At 45.4% G+C, this 17,525-nt stretch overlaps 1 protein-coding gene across 1 annotated transcript in view; it reads left to right on the plus strand.

The window, feature by feature from the left end:
• lrrk1 (leucine-rich repeat kinase 1) overlaps positions 1-17,096 on the plus strand; it is a 99,681-nt gene extending 82,585 nt beyond the window's left edge. The window contains exons 34-39 of the mRNA XM_080772463.1: positions 143-259; positions 8,148-8,345; positions 8,803-9,017; positions 10,168-11,127; positions 12,212-12,313; positions 16,718-17,096. Coding sequence (XP_080628589.1) covers positions 143-259; positions 8,148-8,345; positions 8,803-9,017; positions 10,168-11,127; positions 12,212-12,313; positions 16,718-16,898 — 1,773 coding nt within the window. The 3' untranslated portion in view covers positions 16,899-17,096. The remainder of the gene's footprint in view (positions 1-142; positions 260-8,147; positions 8,346-8,802; positions 9,018-10,167; positions 11,128-12,211; positions 12,314-16,717) is intronic.
• Positions 17,097-17,525: the final 429 nt, after the last annotated feature.

Below are 17,525 nucleotides of genomic sequence, written 5' to 3' on the forward strand. Positions count from 1 at the left end.
TGTGTGTGTGTGTGTGTGTGTGTGTGTGTGTGTGTGTGTGTGTGTGTGTGTGTGTGTGTGTGTGTGTGTGTGTGTGTGTGTGTGTGTGTGTGTGTGTGTGTGTGTGTGTGTGTGTGTGTGTGTGTGTGTGTGTGTGAAATAGGAACAGGAGGTGTTCATCTACAGTCTAAAGGAGATGTGTCCACTCAGTCAACCTCAGAAACACTTCTCCTCTCCAGCTGTCGTCACCTGCCTGTTCCCTGTGCCAGCACAAGAGCAGGTGAGTCATCACCCAACGCACGCACGCAGATATGCATGCACAGCCACACACACACATGCATGCATGCATGCACGCAGACATGCATGCATACACACGCACACACATGCACTACATACTGTACACAGTACACCATGCAGTAACTCACACACTTAACGTCCCTTCACTCCTACAAATTACCTGCAGCAACTGTGACAAGAAGAAGTAAATAATTTACTATGAAGTGAGACATGGCAGCTATAAATTAATTTACTATGAAGTGATACATGGCAGCTATAAATTAATTTACTATGAAGTGAGACATGGCAGCTATAAATTAATTTACTATGACGTGAGACATGGCAGTGATGCTTTAGTATTATTATAAAATCATTTACTTTGAAGTGAGACGTAGCAGCTATAAATGAATGAAACTATGAAATGTAGAGCTGTGCGTTGGTGCACTGCCCTCACAATTCAACTTGAATATGATTCACCAGGTAGCAACTCCATTGGATTTGCTCATGCATCACATGTTTCTATATCACTGCACAACATGGAACATGTTTCACCAGTCAATACAAAGCAGTCAGATATACTGAACAACATATTTTATTTAGAAATATATTATATAGTATTATAATTATATTATAATTACATAGTATGTACATTATAATTATATTTAGGCATCGATTATCATTGATGTCACATAGCTGCACGGGCGAATCGTGATGCAGAGCTGAATCGATTGCAAAGCAATAAAAACTATGTTCCAAAAATAAACAAATCACCCCCGCGGTTTGACTCGTTATGGATATGAAGAATCAACTGAAGGCCAGAAATATCAAAATATGAGTGCATGACTGAATGTTGTAAAAAACGACAGAGAAACCTCCCCAACAATATCGCAGAGACAGTTTGTTTATTTTTGGACCACAATTCCTATATGAGACGAACAGAAAGGTATAGAGACATTTTGCCTAGAATATGATGCCCAAAATAAAAACACACGTGTGTGTGTGTGTGTGTGTGTGTGTGTGTGTGTGTGTGTGTGTGTGTGTGTGTGTGTGTGTGTGTGTGTGTGTGTGTGTGTGTGTGTGTGTGTGTGTGTGTGTGTGTGTGTGTGTGTGTGTGTGTGTGTGTGTGTGTGTGTGTGTGTGTGTGTGTGTGTGTGTGTGTGTGTGTGTGTGTGTGTGTGTGTGTGTGTGTGTTGTGGGAATGTTCAAAGCTTTGAAGTGCATCGCGCTCCCTCTGTGTTTGCGTGCGCTCCCTCTCTCCTGTCCACGGGCAATTGTCAAGTGGAAATAGAATAATGACTCTCAGAGGATTTAAGAAAAATAATCTCCTGCAGGAAGAAAAGCGACTGCGAATATTAATGTACACTGAATTTGCAAGTATAATCTGTCACAAGGCTGACTTCAAGCGTCTCAAGTCGCTCGAGCAGCCTCTTATCCCATTCTGGACCCCAACCCCTTTTGGTATTTTAAAGCTATTGAAAAATATCAGATCTACAAGCTCATAGCGTGGCACCGAGTGCCTCGCTATGAGTTTATAGATCTGCTATTTTAGAAAAATCGTGAAAATGTGGTGCATATCTTTGAATATATATTCTTTCACATTTTTAACTCAAATCTTTGCTTCTGGGGGGGGGGGCTGAATCAACATATTTTCAGATAGGGGTCCGCGGCCAAATACAGATAATTCTGGGGGTCCTTGACATGAAATAGTTTGAGAACCACTGACATAGAAACTGAGATGAGATTTTTCAGAAAAAGTCAGGTTTTTGAAGCCTTTTTTTTTTTTTTTTTAGAATTGGCCTGAGGTCTAACTGGGTTATATGATGTGGTAATGACCTGCTATGGCCTGATGCGTAATGGTGCTCTAAGGTCAGCCCCCTAGACTGCTGGTATGATGGTGATTTACGACCCGGGCCTGGCCTGACGGTCATGAACCAAACTCTCGGTCATTGTTGGAGAAAATAAAGTTGTTTTATGGTCTGACCTGCCCTGCCCTCTCGCTCCCCTTCCATCATCTCTCCCATCGTTCCTCTGCGGATTCTGGGCTTTCTTTGAAGTGTCCTGTGCTTTGGTACAGTCCAGGTGTTGTCAACGCGTGTATTCTTTCTACGTCCGAGCATAGACATGGTAACGCCCCGCCTACCGACACAGCTGGTGTCCTTGAGGTGGAACATACATGCTGGATAGTCTGCTGCGCGAGGTTACTCCAAGGTCAAGTACGATATATAATAGCTACAAGAGAATGACAGCTTGGCACGCGCGACAGCAACTTTTATTTTTGTAGAAGAGGTAAACTAATATTGTTTATGCGTTTATGTGTAAACTTTAAACACTGTTGTACTGTAAAGAAAAGTCTCCTTTCCCTTGATCTTTATTAGTATAATAGTAGTTTAGTGTTAGTTTAGATTAATACACGATAATCAACACTAACACTTTAATTTAGAACACAGCCAAATCAAATCATAGTACATAGACCTATGTGTTCAATCAATTATTCAATAAAAGCAAACGGCACAAACAATATTAGTTTGCCTCTTCTACAAAAATGTAAGTTACAAATTACTGTCGCGTGTTGCCATTCTCTTGTACTTGTATTATTTCCCACCACAGAGTCACCTTGCATCTCGGAGGATAGGCAAGACGGGCAGTGTCGGTAGGCCAATCAGAGGCAGGCGGGCGTTACCATGTCTATACTCGGACGTAGAAAGAATAAACGCGTCAACTGTGAAGTGTCCTTTCTTTGCTTTGGTACAGTCCAGGTGTGTGGGGGGAGCTTGCTTTGGTACAGTCCAGGTGTGTGGGGGAGCTTGCTTTGGTACAGTCCAGGTGTGTGGGAGCTTGCTTTGGTGCAGTCCAGGTGTGTGGGGGAGCTTGCTTTGGTACAGTCCAGGTGTGTGGGGGGAGCTTGCTTTGGTACAGTCCAGGTGTGTGGGGGGAGCTTGCTTTGGTACAGTCCAGGTGTGTGGGGGGAGCTTGCTTTGGTACAGTCCAGGTGTGTGGGGGGAGCTTGCTTTGGTACAGTCCAGGTGTGTGGGGGAGCTTGCTTTGGTACAGTCCAGGTGTGTGGGGGGAGCTTGCTTTGGTACAGTCCAGGTGTGTGGGGGGAGCTTGCTTTGGTACAGTCCAGGTGTGTGGGGGGAGCTTGCTTTGGTACAGTCCAGGTGTGTGGGGGGAGCTTGCTTTGGTACAGTCCAGGTGTGCGGGGGGAGCTTGCTTTGGTACAGTGTCAGTCTGATAAGCTCCGTCCTTAACAGCATCTACACAGACCTGGAGAGGGAACCGAAGCGTCTTGTGTTCAGAGCTAATGGGAGAGGCCTACTATACCTGCTTCCCTTTGATCCCAGGGTGTGACCTTTAGGGCAGAGTGTGCGACCTTTAGGGCAGAGGCCGACGCCACTGCAGCTAGTTCCCTGTAGGAGCACAGCTGGTGGTTGCTAGAACAACGGGGGGAAGGTCACAAAAAGAACATAAAGGTGGCGTTCGGGTAAATTACACACGGCATCGGAGACAGGACTGTTTCCACTGTAATGAGAAGTGGTCGTTGTTGAGAGGTGTGATTTATTGTCCTTCCGTCTGTATTGTTTGAAAACACAAAAATGTCCCCTACCGGTTCAACTTTTAACTTTTGAGTTAATTCATTCAGTATTTCTTAACACATAGACTGCTACAGGTTCTAGCGGACCCTGGCTTACTGGTGCTGAAGGCTTAACATGGGCTTTTTGAGCTTTTTGGGGGGCCCACAGCGAGGGGCCTCTTATAGCGAGAATCACAATCGCATAAATAAAAAGAAAGCCCAACTTGTCCACTTCAATTTAAAAAAAAAATAATGATTCTACCATCTTCCATTCTGGAGATATTGACCTTTTTCTAACACCTGCTTTTGCCTGCACGCTGCTTGTGAAAAAAAACAACAGAGATATGGAGGCCTGAAGTTGACAGACATTTCAGTTCAGTTTTTTTAGTTCAAAAGACCGATATAAAATTGAGCACAAATAATATCCTATACAAACCATATACCGAATGAAAGCCCTGAATGTCTACTTTTAGGAGGAAAACAGTACACATTGTACACATATACAGTTTGTCACTAATTGGCTATTGAATGCAGCTTGCGCCCACCAGAGAACTTTAGAGAAGGCATGGACCCGAAGAACTATTATTCACAAAATAAGGCCTATAGCGACATGTACATACTATATACCGTATGAAACAGTAGACTCTCTGCTTTCATAAGAAAAATACCACCCAGAAAAATCACACCCCTGTGAAGTGAGCAGTGCAATTGCACTGCTCACTTCACAGGGGTGTGATTTTTATTATTATTACAGTATTAGTATTTTTCTTATGAAAGCAGAGAGTCGACTGTTTCATACGGTATATAGTATGTACATGTCGCTATAGGCCTTATTTTGTGAATAATAGTTATTCAGGCCCATGCCATCTCTAAAGTTCTCTGAAAAAGATAATTTTAGAGAGCATGGACCTAACAACTAAATATTCACAAAATAAGGCCTATAGCGACATGTACATACTATATACCGTATGAAACAGAATACTCTCTGCTTTCATAAGAAAAATACTAATACTGTAATAATAATAGAAATCACACCCCAGTGAAGTGAGCAGTGCAATGTTGCACTGCTCACTTCACAACATTGCACTGCTCACTTCACAGGGGTGTGATTTTTATTATTACGAGTAAGACGCGCGAACGCGGAAGGCGAACGCAGATCGTAAATTGCAATAACAATTAGAATAAATTACAGACATGATCTGCAGGGTGTCATAGTTAGTGCTTGGACCACGCCAGCTCCATATATGGTCACAAAAGACGCCATCACACTCATGTCACCATGACTCAGCCATAACCATATAAGGAGTCCCCAAAGCAGGACCACGCCATCACACTCATGTCACCATGACTCACAAATCACTCAGCTCCATATATGGGCACAAAAGGGCCAGGTCCACATATACAGTAAGCGGGACAGACAGACACACACACACACACACACACACACACACACAGACAGACAGACAGACAGACAGACGTGATCTGCTAGGTCTCATAGTAAGTGCTCATTGCATTCGCAATTACAGTATTAGTTTTTTTCTTATGAAAGCAGAGAGTCTTGATGCACATTATCTGATCATAAAACGGACTTGGAAACTTTCTTCAATCGTAGCCCCATATGTGCCCTCTCCCTACGCTCATTGAACTCATTCTGTGATTCGAGCTACAAACAATCGCAGTAACGGGGGGGGGGGGGGGCAACTAGGCTTTGAGGAAATGATCTTGCATAATCAACATTATTGTCGATTGTCGTGTGCCGCTCCAAACATGTCCAGACATACCACTAACCTCATCGATCCAGTCTCGCGTATCTATAAGGTGAGACGCGAGACTGGATCGGATTGTGTCTGGACATGTTTGGGAAAAAAAACAAGAAAAACAACGACTCAACGAGATGGATGCGGCAGCAGAAGCAGCACGTCAACGTATTTGGAAGAAAAAAAACGAGAAAGCACCACCTGTCGTTGCAAGACAAACACCCGTATGTTGCTGATAGACAGATAATAATCGATCCGATTTTGTCCTGCCGTTCATTTTATCACATTAGGTGCAGGGCAGGCTGCTCGACGGTGAGTTTATAATAGCCTGTTGTAACGAGAAAGGGGGGTGGATGGATGGATGCCTTATGATGGATGCGAGCAAAGCAACAGCAGCAGCAGTACGGCTTGCGATCAGCGACCAACGTATCATGGCGGGCCCTCGATAATGATGTGCAATCTGTCCATGACTAACTCCACATGTTATTGGCAAACGTTACGTTATGAAATCAAATGCCGATCGTTGCAGGTTTATATACGGGCAGAGAGCAAATCGCGTTGTATCTTGTTCCGAGAATGAGAGTGAGTGCAAGCCTTGCAGTTGAAAGCAGTGGGGACTCGGGAGTGGGGGGGAACTGCCAATGCGATCCAAGAGGAAGAGACCCCCCCCCCCACCATTCTCCCTCGGGAGAAACCATGTAGAAACAGGAGGGGAGGGGGAATCGAGTGTATTCACACAAACAAGAGCATTGTCCCATCCATTTTAGATCCCCTGACATCTGCGTTGGTCTATGCCGGACGGCCGTCTCCAATACGTCGTACGTCCTCGCATAGACCAACCAATAGGCGGTGCCAGACGCTTCTCAGACCAACACCTCTTTTCAGCAGGGGGGGGTTTTAACTCTTTTTAGAGCCGATCGGTGTTACATTATGAGTTGTCCGGGCGCAAATATAGTTGAACCATAGTAATCAATAAAAAAACGTTTTTTGGACCATAAAACGTATAAAAACGTTATGCGCTTCTTGCGCTTGGCTATAATAAAACGTTTAAAAACGCTTTGCGCATTCGATGAGTTAAAGGGATCGTAATTCTTTTATTTTTTTAGGTTTTCTAAGTTAAATTGCACCCCAAAAAACAAACTTTTAACATTCAGTAGATTGTCTGTGGTCTGAGTTAGAGCCCTGCATGGGAGTGATTTATTAATAATTTCAAACCAATCCCGCCCACGCCCGCAATGATTTTATTTTTGACCGCCTGCAGTGACCGCCTGTCCGCCGCTCCCGCCCGCAAACTAAAAAAAAGTCCCGTTTAGTCCCGCACCATCCCGCAATTGTATCGTTTAGTCCTGCTAGTCCCGCTAGTCTCCATTGAGATCGCAAAAAAATACATTCACCCAAGCAGCTGCTGAGATTGCAGGCGTGCACGAGAGAGGGGTTGTTTATTTGAGAGAGAGAGAGAGAGAGAGAGGTGCTGCAGGTTATAAGACAAATTGTACTCATCTTTGTGTTCTGTTTCACATTATTGCTGAGTAACACAGGGGAAAGCAAAAAGGGGGTTAGCACAGCTAGAGAACATCCGTCACTAGGAAAAGAAACTCCTCCATTGGTTTGTTACACACACTTTATCACACAGTTTGTCACACCCCTGTCAAGCACAGTATAGTAGGGGACGTTCTCCTCAGACATTCATATCTTGCTAAAGTGTATATAAGCTCTGTATCTGGTTACGGGAGGATGTGGGATTATCTTGACCGCCCACCCGTTCCAGCCCTCTAGTCTGGGGTTTTCTGGCAAGGGCTCTGATTTGCCTGAGGACTGTGAGGTAAGAGTCCACGAATCCCATATACAGTATGACATAGGAATTTGCCAGCAGATGTCACTGCATGGCCTCTATAGAGGGTGTGGGCGTGACATCATCTACCCGGAATTTATGGCCTTGATTGACAGCCCATACATCCACACAGAAAGGTCCTATTTGATTGACAGCCCATTCATCCAAACCGAAAAGTCCTATCTGATTGACAGCCCATACATCCACACAGAAAGGTCCTATTTGATTGACAGCCCATTCATCCAAACCGAAAAGTCCTATCTGATTGACAGCCCATACATCCACACAGAAAGGTCCTATTTGATTGACAGTCCATTCATCCAAACCGAAAAGTCCTATCTGATTGACAGCTCCATACATTCAAACAGAAAAGTCCTATCTGATTGACAGCCCCATACATCCAAACAGAAAAGTCCTATCTGATTGACAGCCCCATACATCCAAACAGAAAAGTCCTATCTGATTGACAGCCCCATACATCCAAACAGAAAAGTCCTATCTGATTGACAGCTCATACATCCAAACAGAAAAGTCCTATCTGATTGACAGCCCATACATCCAAACAGAAAAGTCCTATATCTGATTGACAGCCCATACATCCACACAGAAAAGTCCTATTTGATTGACACTTTGACAGCCCATTCAAGTGTCCGTGTCAGACAGACAGACAGACAGACGGACAGAGTGTCAGACAGACAGGTCAATGTGTCTGTCTGTGTCTCTTCCTCCTCAGAGCTTGGCGCGGGTGTTTGCCGGCATGGCGGACGGCCTGGTGGCCGTTTACACCCTGGTGGAGGAGCTTCCGGTGGAGGGAGAGACCTACCTGTGTTCACACACCCTCAACAAGACGGAGTTTGGCCTGGAGGACACAGACCCCCGGCAGAGACCCTACCCCGTCAGGAGCATGGTGCTGGTCGCTGGTGGCTCCCAGGTGAGTGCAGACCCCCACCCTACCCCGTCAGGAGCATGGTCCTATAGTCGCTGGTCGCTGCCTAGTTTCATTACCTGAATCCATTTTCGGGTCTTTTTCCCACTCAAATGTTTAAAAAAAAAGGATTGAGAGCAATGTTTAGCTGTAAATGACATTGTGAGTGTGTTTAAATGGCTGTCAAGTTGGAAACAAATCAAGCGGGTGCAGCAGGTGCTCCGAGGGTTTGATTAGACATGGGTCTGTTATAGAGCGGAGCGGTCATTATCAAGAAATAACACACAGCTGAATTCAGCGATTGACCAATCAGAACCAAGCATTCAACCAAGCCGTGTAATAAAGATCTTCAACTCTTGAGTGTAAAATGAAACGGGTGTAAGTGGATTAAGTGGGCCATAATTGGGCCGTGTCCTCTCTCTCTCTCTCTCTCTCTCTCTCTCTCTCTCCACCACTCCTCTAGTTGTGGCTCACCAACGGTCCCGGCGTGCTGGTTCTGGACTACCTGAGTCTGGGGGCCGTGCGGCGGTTGGACCCCTACGGCCCCCCGTCCTCCATCGTGGCCCTGACCTCCAGCCTCGCCCTGTGGGGAGACGAGGCTGTGTGGACCCTGGACGACCACAGCAACACCCTGCTGCTCTACCACGCTGCCAGCTACCAGCTGTGTGCCCGCTACAGGTGGGTACCACACTACCAGCTGTGTGCCCGCTACAGGTGGGTACCACACTACCAGCTGTGTGCCCGCTACAGGTGGGTACCACACTACCAGCTGTGTGCCCGCTACAGGTGGGTACAACACTACCAGCTGTGTGCCCGCTACAGGTGGGTACCACACTACCAGCTGTGTGCCCGCTACAGGTGGGTACCACACTACCAGCTGTGTGCCCGCTACAGGTGGGTACCACACTACCAGCTGTGTGCCCGCTACAGGTGGGTACCACACTACCAGCTGTGTGCCCGCTACAGGTGGGTACCACACTACCAGCTGTGTGCCCGCTACGGTTCGAATCCTGTCTCCTCCCGTCCACATGTCGAAGTGTCCTTAGGCAAGACACTGAACCCTACATTGTCTCCAGTGGTTGCCACCGTCGGTGTGTGAATGTGGGAAGTGTCGACGCTGGCGTCAACTGTTTCACCTCCCAATGTATGAATGAATGGACCGGCGCTATAAAAATGGAATTCATTCATTATTATCACATGAACACATCAAAACGGCTGTCCTCGGAACGGAGAAGCTGTCGTTCACATGATTGAAAAGATCAGTCACTGCCGTCCCCTAACACCTTCAAAATACAACATCAGTCACTGCCGTCCCCTAGCACCTTACCAATCAAAAGAGGCTTAATGTGATAGGCAGGGAGCTCACCGGGGAGGAGGGCGTGTGGGAATTATAGGCATCACTTCCCGCCATTCAATTCATTTGAGGGATCAAACCAGTCAACAGCAGCGATGTGGGAACACAAGCTGACATGAATCAGAAAGGCTCTAGCTACAGTACTAGTCCACATACAGCTCATTCACATGAATGATCAATGCTTATTGTCCTGCTGACGAGATCCAGTAGAACTAAAAGACAAGTAAATTTACAGTATGTTTGGTTGCACTCTGAAAATAGCAGATCTACCGCCGACTCTATCTCAAAATGTTTTGTTTCCGAGGACCTCCAGAAGGAAGTTTTAAAACATATTGTATTCAAAGATTTCCACACATTTTCACAAAACTCTTACACAAAACTACACAGAGCTCATTCAGACATACTGTAAGCATCCATCCCTGTTGGCGACAGGCACTACATGGTCTCATATTGATTTCCCGCTCTGCGTTTCAGCTGCGGAGACAGCAACCCCCTACGGGACGTGTTCGCGGTGAGGCGACCGGCGGGGGTTACCATGACGACCACCATGACGACCAACCGAGACCACCCGCGGGGGATGAAGGAGCGAGGAGGAGGGGAGGAGGAAGAGGAATCGCGTGATGAAGAGGATTGGACCAACGCCAACGGAGAGGTGACGCTGATCTACCGCCAGGACGCAGGGACTCAGATCCTCCGCCGGCGGGACTCCCTGACAGACTACTGCTCCATGACCTCCTCCGAGTCCTCATCCGACTCCAACGCCTCCTCCCAGCCGGCTTCTCTAGACCGCCGCTCCAGTTCTGGAGCGCTCAGCTCGCTGACCAGCACCGGCAGCTTGCCCCTAATGACCCTGTCCACAGACACTGAGGACGCAGACAGGACTGTGATCCTGTCCACAGACACTGAGGACGCAGACAGGACTGTGATCCTGTCCACAGACACTGAGGACGCAGACAGGACTGTGATCCTGTCCACAGACACAGAGGACGCAGACAGGACTGTGATCCTGTCCACAGACACTGAGGACACAGACAGGACTGTGATCCTGTCCACAGACAGGACTGTGATCCTGTCCACAGACAGGACTGTGATCCTGTCCACAGACACTGAGGACACAGACAGGACTGTGATCCTGTCCACAGACAGGACTGTGATCCTGTCCACAGACACTGAGGACACAGACAGGACTGTGATCCTGTCCACAGACAGGACTGTGATCCTGTCCACAGACACAGAGGACGCAGACAGGACTGTGATCCTGTCCACAGACAGGACTGTGATCCTGTCCACAGACATCGAGGACACAGACAGGACGGTTGTGGAGCCCCAGGCCAGTGAATCTGACGTGGACTCTGCAGTGAGCTCCAGTCCGACACCTCCTCACCTCCAAGCCTTCACTGTGCTCTCTGTCAACGGAACTCTGTGGATCCCCAGGTCAGTGCTCCTCAAACTCTCTTAATGTCAAGGACCCCCAGTCTGGTACGCATTAGGACAGAGGTTTTCTTAATGTCAAGGACCCCCAGTCTGGTACGCATTAGGACAGAGGTTTTCTTAATGTCAAGGACCCCCAGTCTGGTACGCATTAGGACAGAGGTTTTCTTAATGTCAAGGACCCCCAGTTTGGTACGCATTAGGACAGAGGTTTTCTTAATGTCAAGGACCCCCAGTCTCGTACGCATTAGGACAGAGGTTTTCTTAATGTCAAGGACCCCCAGTTTGGTACGCATTAGGACCCCCAGTTTGGTACGCATTAGGACCAAAAAAATATGGACAAAGCGTTCGCCGGGTCTGATATGGACGTAAAATGAAGCCAGTCAGTCCTTGTATTGTAAATCGTAAATCTTTCTAGATCCGTTTTGGCCCAGCTGGCCATTGGCTGGCCCAGACAACGAGGCGGGACTTCCCCCCTTCTTCTTAGTTGGTTTTTATTTTGACTCGAACGGGGGGTGGCTCCCGTTCATAGACTGTAACGGTAGCCACGCCCCTCAGAACATACGCGACTTTATAATAATAATAATAATAAAACTTTATTTGTATAGCACCTTTCATGACATGAAATGCAGCTCAAAGTGCTTTACAGAGAAATGGAGGATAAAAGAAAAGCAAGGCAACAACATTAAAAACAAGCAGTAATGCAATACAGTGAGGACATGAATAACAAAAATAAAAAATAAAAGATCAATTAAAAGCAATGTTGTAGAAGTGAGTCACAGATCTGAAAGGGTCCATTTGGTTAGACAATTAATTTACTTGATTAATTTGTGTATGATTTATAGCATTAATACTGTGGCTATATTGGTATTGATACACGCATCCTTCACATCTATGGAGCAGCTGACTTAATTTGATGACTTCAAACAATGTTGTGCAATCTTACACAATTGTAATTAGTGTGTGTGTGTGTGTGTGTGTGTGTGTGTGTGTGTGTGTGTGTGTGTGTGTGTGTGTGTGTGTGTGTGTGTGTGTGTGTGTGTGTGTGTGTGTGTGTGTGTGTGTGTGTGTGTGTGCTGTTTGACAGGCGCGGTGGGGACGTGATGGTGATTGAAATGCAGGCGCAGGCGGAGCAGCTGAGAGGCAGAGTGATCGCAGTGCTCAGCCCACCTGGAGGCTCATCTTTAGGGTGAGATGACTTTCTGTCAAGTCTCTCCAGGTTGTCTTCAGGATATGACACTGATTTACTACGACACTATGTACAGTATGGCACATTAGGAGTACAACTAGTACTGGTGGTTCTCAAATGTTTTATTTGCAAAGACCACCTTCACTCTGAGAGTGTACACATGGAACCACATTTAGTTCCATTTGTAAACTCTCAGAGTTCCAGACCTGTTGTGTTCATTCAGGGCTATCTCTTTGTGTGTTTCTGGATATTGTTGACCTGTAAGGGTCCATTTGGTTCTATTTGTACACCCTCAGAGTTAAAGACATGCTATGGTCATTCAGGGCTATCTCTTTATGTCTGTCTGATGATGTTATTGTCCGCTCATGTTCTTTGTTCCGTGTCAAAAATGTAATTTTGACAAAAATGTCCACCACAAGCCTGAAGCCAGCCGGACCCGACCCTGACTGACTGATGCAATCATAACCTGTCTAAAAGTGCTGCTGGGCACAGAGAAACAACCCACAACTCTCACCGTTTTTGAGTAAGTTTTCCAACTCTGGCAGCTAAAGGCTGCAACCAGCCAGCCAGCACTGGGGTGGAGGTGGTGGAGGTGGAGCTAGATATTAATTTGCTGATGCAGCTTCAGTAGGAGCGTTCCTTCATCATGTGCTTAACGGTGGTTCGCCGCTCCTCTGTAATTATCGCTGAAACAGCGTCTGGCGAGCAGCAGCTGGTCGCGGCAGAAAGGACTCCTGTGTGTGTGAGGATACAACACAAAGGGCCTGCATGCCTTTTAGCAGTAGGCAATAAAAGGAGGGAGGGGGGGGCTCCTTAATAAGCACTCGTTTATTTCATGGCTGCACCTGTAAGTTAACACAGACAGGGGGACACTGTGCATGGGAGGTCACGGGAGAGAGGCTGAGGGGCTTTCACATCTCTTTAGATGTGATGAATGTGTGAAGTGTCTTCTTGTTCCATGCGTACATGCTGCACACCCCAGCACAGGCTACTTAAACTTAAAGATGGCTCAGGGCCAAAAGGCCTAGTTATTTTTTAGCGGACTACAAGACTAGTAAAAAAAAACAAGGACACACACAGTGAAAAGGACACATTTCCATCTATAAAACCAAACCTCAATGAACAAAAGCATTGTGATTAATGATGAAGTTACAACATGAGGCTTTCATTCATAAAATGAGAAGAGAACATAATTATAATGAACAGATTATCACAGGAGAATAAAGAAGTAAGTAATAATCAGCTGACATCAGTCTTCATTGTACAGTATGTCTTCATTGTACAGTATGTCTTCATTGTACTATTGTACAGTATGTCTTCATTGTACTATTGTACAGTATGTCTTCATTGTACAGTATGTCTTCATTGTACTATTGTACAGTATGACTTAATTGTGCAGTATGTCTTCATTGTACTATTGTACAGTATGACTTAATTGTGCAGTATGTCTTCATTGTACTATTGTACAGTATGTCTTCATTGTACAGTATGTCTTCATTGTACTATTGTACAGTATGTCTTCATTGTACAGTATGTCTTCATTGTACTATTGTACAGTATGTCTTCATTGTACAGTATGTCTTCATTGTACTATTGTACAGTATGTCTTCATTGTACAGTATGTCTTCATTGTACTATTGTACAGTATGTCTTCATTGTACTATTGTACAGTATGTCTTCATTGTACAGTATGTCTTCATTGTACTATTGTACAGTATGTCTTCATTGTACAGTATGTCTTCATTGTACAGTATGTCTTCATTGTACTATTGTACAGTATGTCTTCATTGTACAGTATGTCTTCATTGTACTATTGTACAGTATGTCTTCATTGTACTATTGTACAGTATGTCTTCATTGTACTATTGTACAGTATGACTTAATTGTGCAGTATGTCTTCATTGTACTATTGTACAGTATGTCTTCATTGTACTATTGTACAGTATGTCTTCATTGTACTATTGTACAGTATGTCTTCATTGTACAGTATGTCTTCATTGTACTATTGTACAGTATGTCTTCATTGTACAGTATGTCTTCATTGTACAGTATGTCTTCATTGTACAGTATGTCTTCATTGTACTATTGTACAGTATGTCTTCATTGTACAGTATGTCTTCATTGTACTATTGTACAGTATGTCTTCATTGTACTATTGTACAGTATGTCTTCATTGTACAGTATGTCTTCATTGTACAGTATGTCTTCATTGTACAGTATGTCTTCATTGTACAGTATGTCTTCATTGTACTATTGTACAGTATGTCTTCATTGTACAGTATGTCTTCATTGTACTATTGTACAGTATGTCTTCATTGTACTATTGTACAGTATGTCTTCATTGTACAGTATGTCTTCATTGTACAGTATGTCTTCATTGTACAGTATGTCTTCATTGTACAGTATGTCTTCATTGTACAGTATGTCTTCATTGTACTATTGTACAGTATGTCTTCATTGTACAGTATGTCTTCATTGTACTATTGTACAGTATGTCTTCATTGTACTATTGTACAGTATGTCTTCATTGTACTATTGTACAGTATGTCTTCATTGTACTATTGTACAGTATGACTTAATTGTACAGTATGTCTTCATTGTACTATTGTACAGTATGTCTTCATTGTACAGTATGTCTTCATTGTACTATTGTACAGTATGTCTTCATTGTACTATTGTACAGTATGTCTTCATTGTACTATTGTACAGTATGTCTTCATTGTACTATTGTACAGTATGTCTTCATTGTACTATTTTACAGTATGTCCGTGTGGTCTGTCACGGATGTTAACGCCCGCTCAACGTGCCAAACACCATGTCTCTCCTTCGTACGAAGAACGCTCACGCCTTAACACAATCCCTGCGGAACACGCTATCCCCGACTTTTATTCGTTTTATTCGCCATTTTTTGATAACTTTTGAGACTTTCCTCGGACAGAGTGACGTGGATGACGCGTTTGGATGATGTAACAGGACATCGATGAGTCACACTGGCTTGCTAGGGCTTCTGGGAAACTGAGGCTCAATGTTATGTCTATGACTCGTAATGGCTGCGTCTGTGCGCTGCCGTTCCTCGTTGCTCTTTGTTGTCGGGTCCGTAGAATATCTTTGGACACTTATTACAAACGATCACAACATTTTAAGATGCTAAGATGATTTTAGGATGTTTTTGGACACTATTACAAACGATCACAACATCTTCATGAAACGTAACACTGATCGTGGCGTGGTGGTTCTTCACAGGTCGGTGAAAACACCGGCAGAGAGCGGGAGTTAAAGATTAATTTATAACGCAGTCAACGTGTTAATTTATCCTGGGGTTGGTGACACACAACGCACAGCATACATACGTCAAAGCCTTTACCCTGAACAACGCTGCATGTGGTCATTAAAACAGGCTGTCTATTACACAGAAACATGAAACAACAACAGGAGAGCATAATGACACAGCCTCCCAGATGGACTAACAATGGAGGAAGGTAATAGAGGGTTGTAGCAACATGATACATGGTTCTGTGGAGTCCCGTCTTCCCCCCATCCCCCCTCCCCTCTTCCCCCCTCCATAAATCACAATAGCTCAAGGCAAACCATCCCCTTTTCCCTTTGAAATTATTGTAATGTCGGGGCCAGAAGAGTCTGTAATGTTTTTTATTGTTGTTTATTGCCGAAGCCAGTGGGTTTGGGTTCACTGTAACTGTGAGTGATGAATGAGCTATATCACTTTAAAAACTATAAACTATAAACTATCGCCCTGAGTGAGTGAGTAAAAAAATAACCGTTTTTTATGTGTGCACGCACGCACTCACGCACGCACACACTCATCGTTGGAGGAGGAGGGGGACATGCTAATCCTATTTCGGTGGTCACAGGGACTTGTATGCGCAGAGCTGTAATTTCCTCGTTAACAGTGCCTTCAGTGTTGCTCTCTATCTTTTTTCCAGGGAACCGTTTCCGAGTACAACTCACCAGCTTCTAGGAAGAGACTACTCTACAGTGTGCTGGTTTTAAAGAGCAGAGTTAGAGATGTGCTCCGAAAGGATTTTAACTCGGGCTGTGTAACCAGGCGTTGTCATCGCCATGCCGGCTTGTGGGGGACATTTCTGGCCCCTGAATGACCATAACAGCTCTGTAACTCTTGAGAGTTAAGGGAGTCCTTGAAAAGAAAACGTTTGAGAACCACTATTACTAGTTTGACTCCTGACATGCCATACATAGTGTCGTAGTAAATCAGTGTCAAGAAAACCTGGAGACTGACATTCAGTAATTGGGTCTTGTGATCAAAATAAGAACATGATAATGGTGTGTAAAATGATGGCAGCAACACCTCTTACTTGTATCCTATCTCTCCCTCCCTCTCTCTCTATATATCTCTCCCTCTCTCCCCCCCTCTCTCCCTCTCCCCAGCACCCTAGAGGAGGCGGCCCTAGGGCCAAAGGACACGGTTGTGTGTGGCTTTCGGCATCAGGAAAACATGCGTTGGTGCCTGTGTGTCTGGAGGGGCTGGGGCAGCCGCGAGCTGGAGCTGTTCTACCACGGCTACGAGGAGCTGGGCCGCGCGGAGGCCAGCGGCCGGAGGAGAAGGTAGCCCGTTGTTGCTGCGCTGTGCCGCGCTGCGCAGCGCCGCAGCAGGGCAGGCTGGGCCAGGGTGCAGAATCACAGCTCTGTATGTGTGGAGTGTATACGGACTGACACACGGACACACGGCCCGGCCGTTTGGGGAATAGACGAGGCTCACTCACAGGCCCTGCAGTGTTCGTGACAGGGGGCCGCGCACCTCTGACATCACAGCTTACGTAGAGGGGGTGGGAGGAGAGGGAGGGGTGGGTTCAGGACAAGGCCTCGGCTCACTGGGAGACCGTCGAAGGCACCTGTGTGTGTGTGTGTGTGTGTGTGTGTGCGTGCGTGCGTGTAGGGATGGGACCATATGAAAATGTCATGTCACGATTATTACGGCCAAAAATGATTGCGATTAACGGTATTATCGCGATAATCTAAATTATGCTTAAAACTTTTAATAATGTTTTGTGTTTAACCACTTGAACCCCGTTGAAAAGATTGCCATTTTTAGACTATCATGTACATTCTTTCCAGGTCTGTTTTACCAGTTATAGAGTGTGTGGCTTAGTGTGGCGCAGGCCGCCATACTTATATCCCAATAATAGAAGGTGAATTGTACCCAGTGCATGACGGAAGGACAATGTCACCATGAATT

This window comes from Protomyctophum bolini, assembly GCF_963924005.1.
Source record: "Protomyctophum bolini genome assembly, chromosome: 1".
Lineage (NCBI taxonomy): Eukaryota > Metazoa > Chordata > Actinopteri > Myctophiformes > Myctophidae > Protomyctophum > Protomyctophum bolini.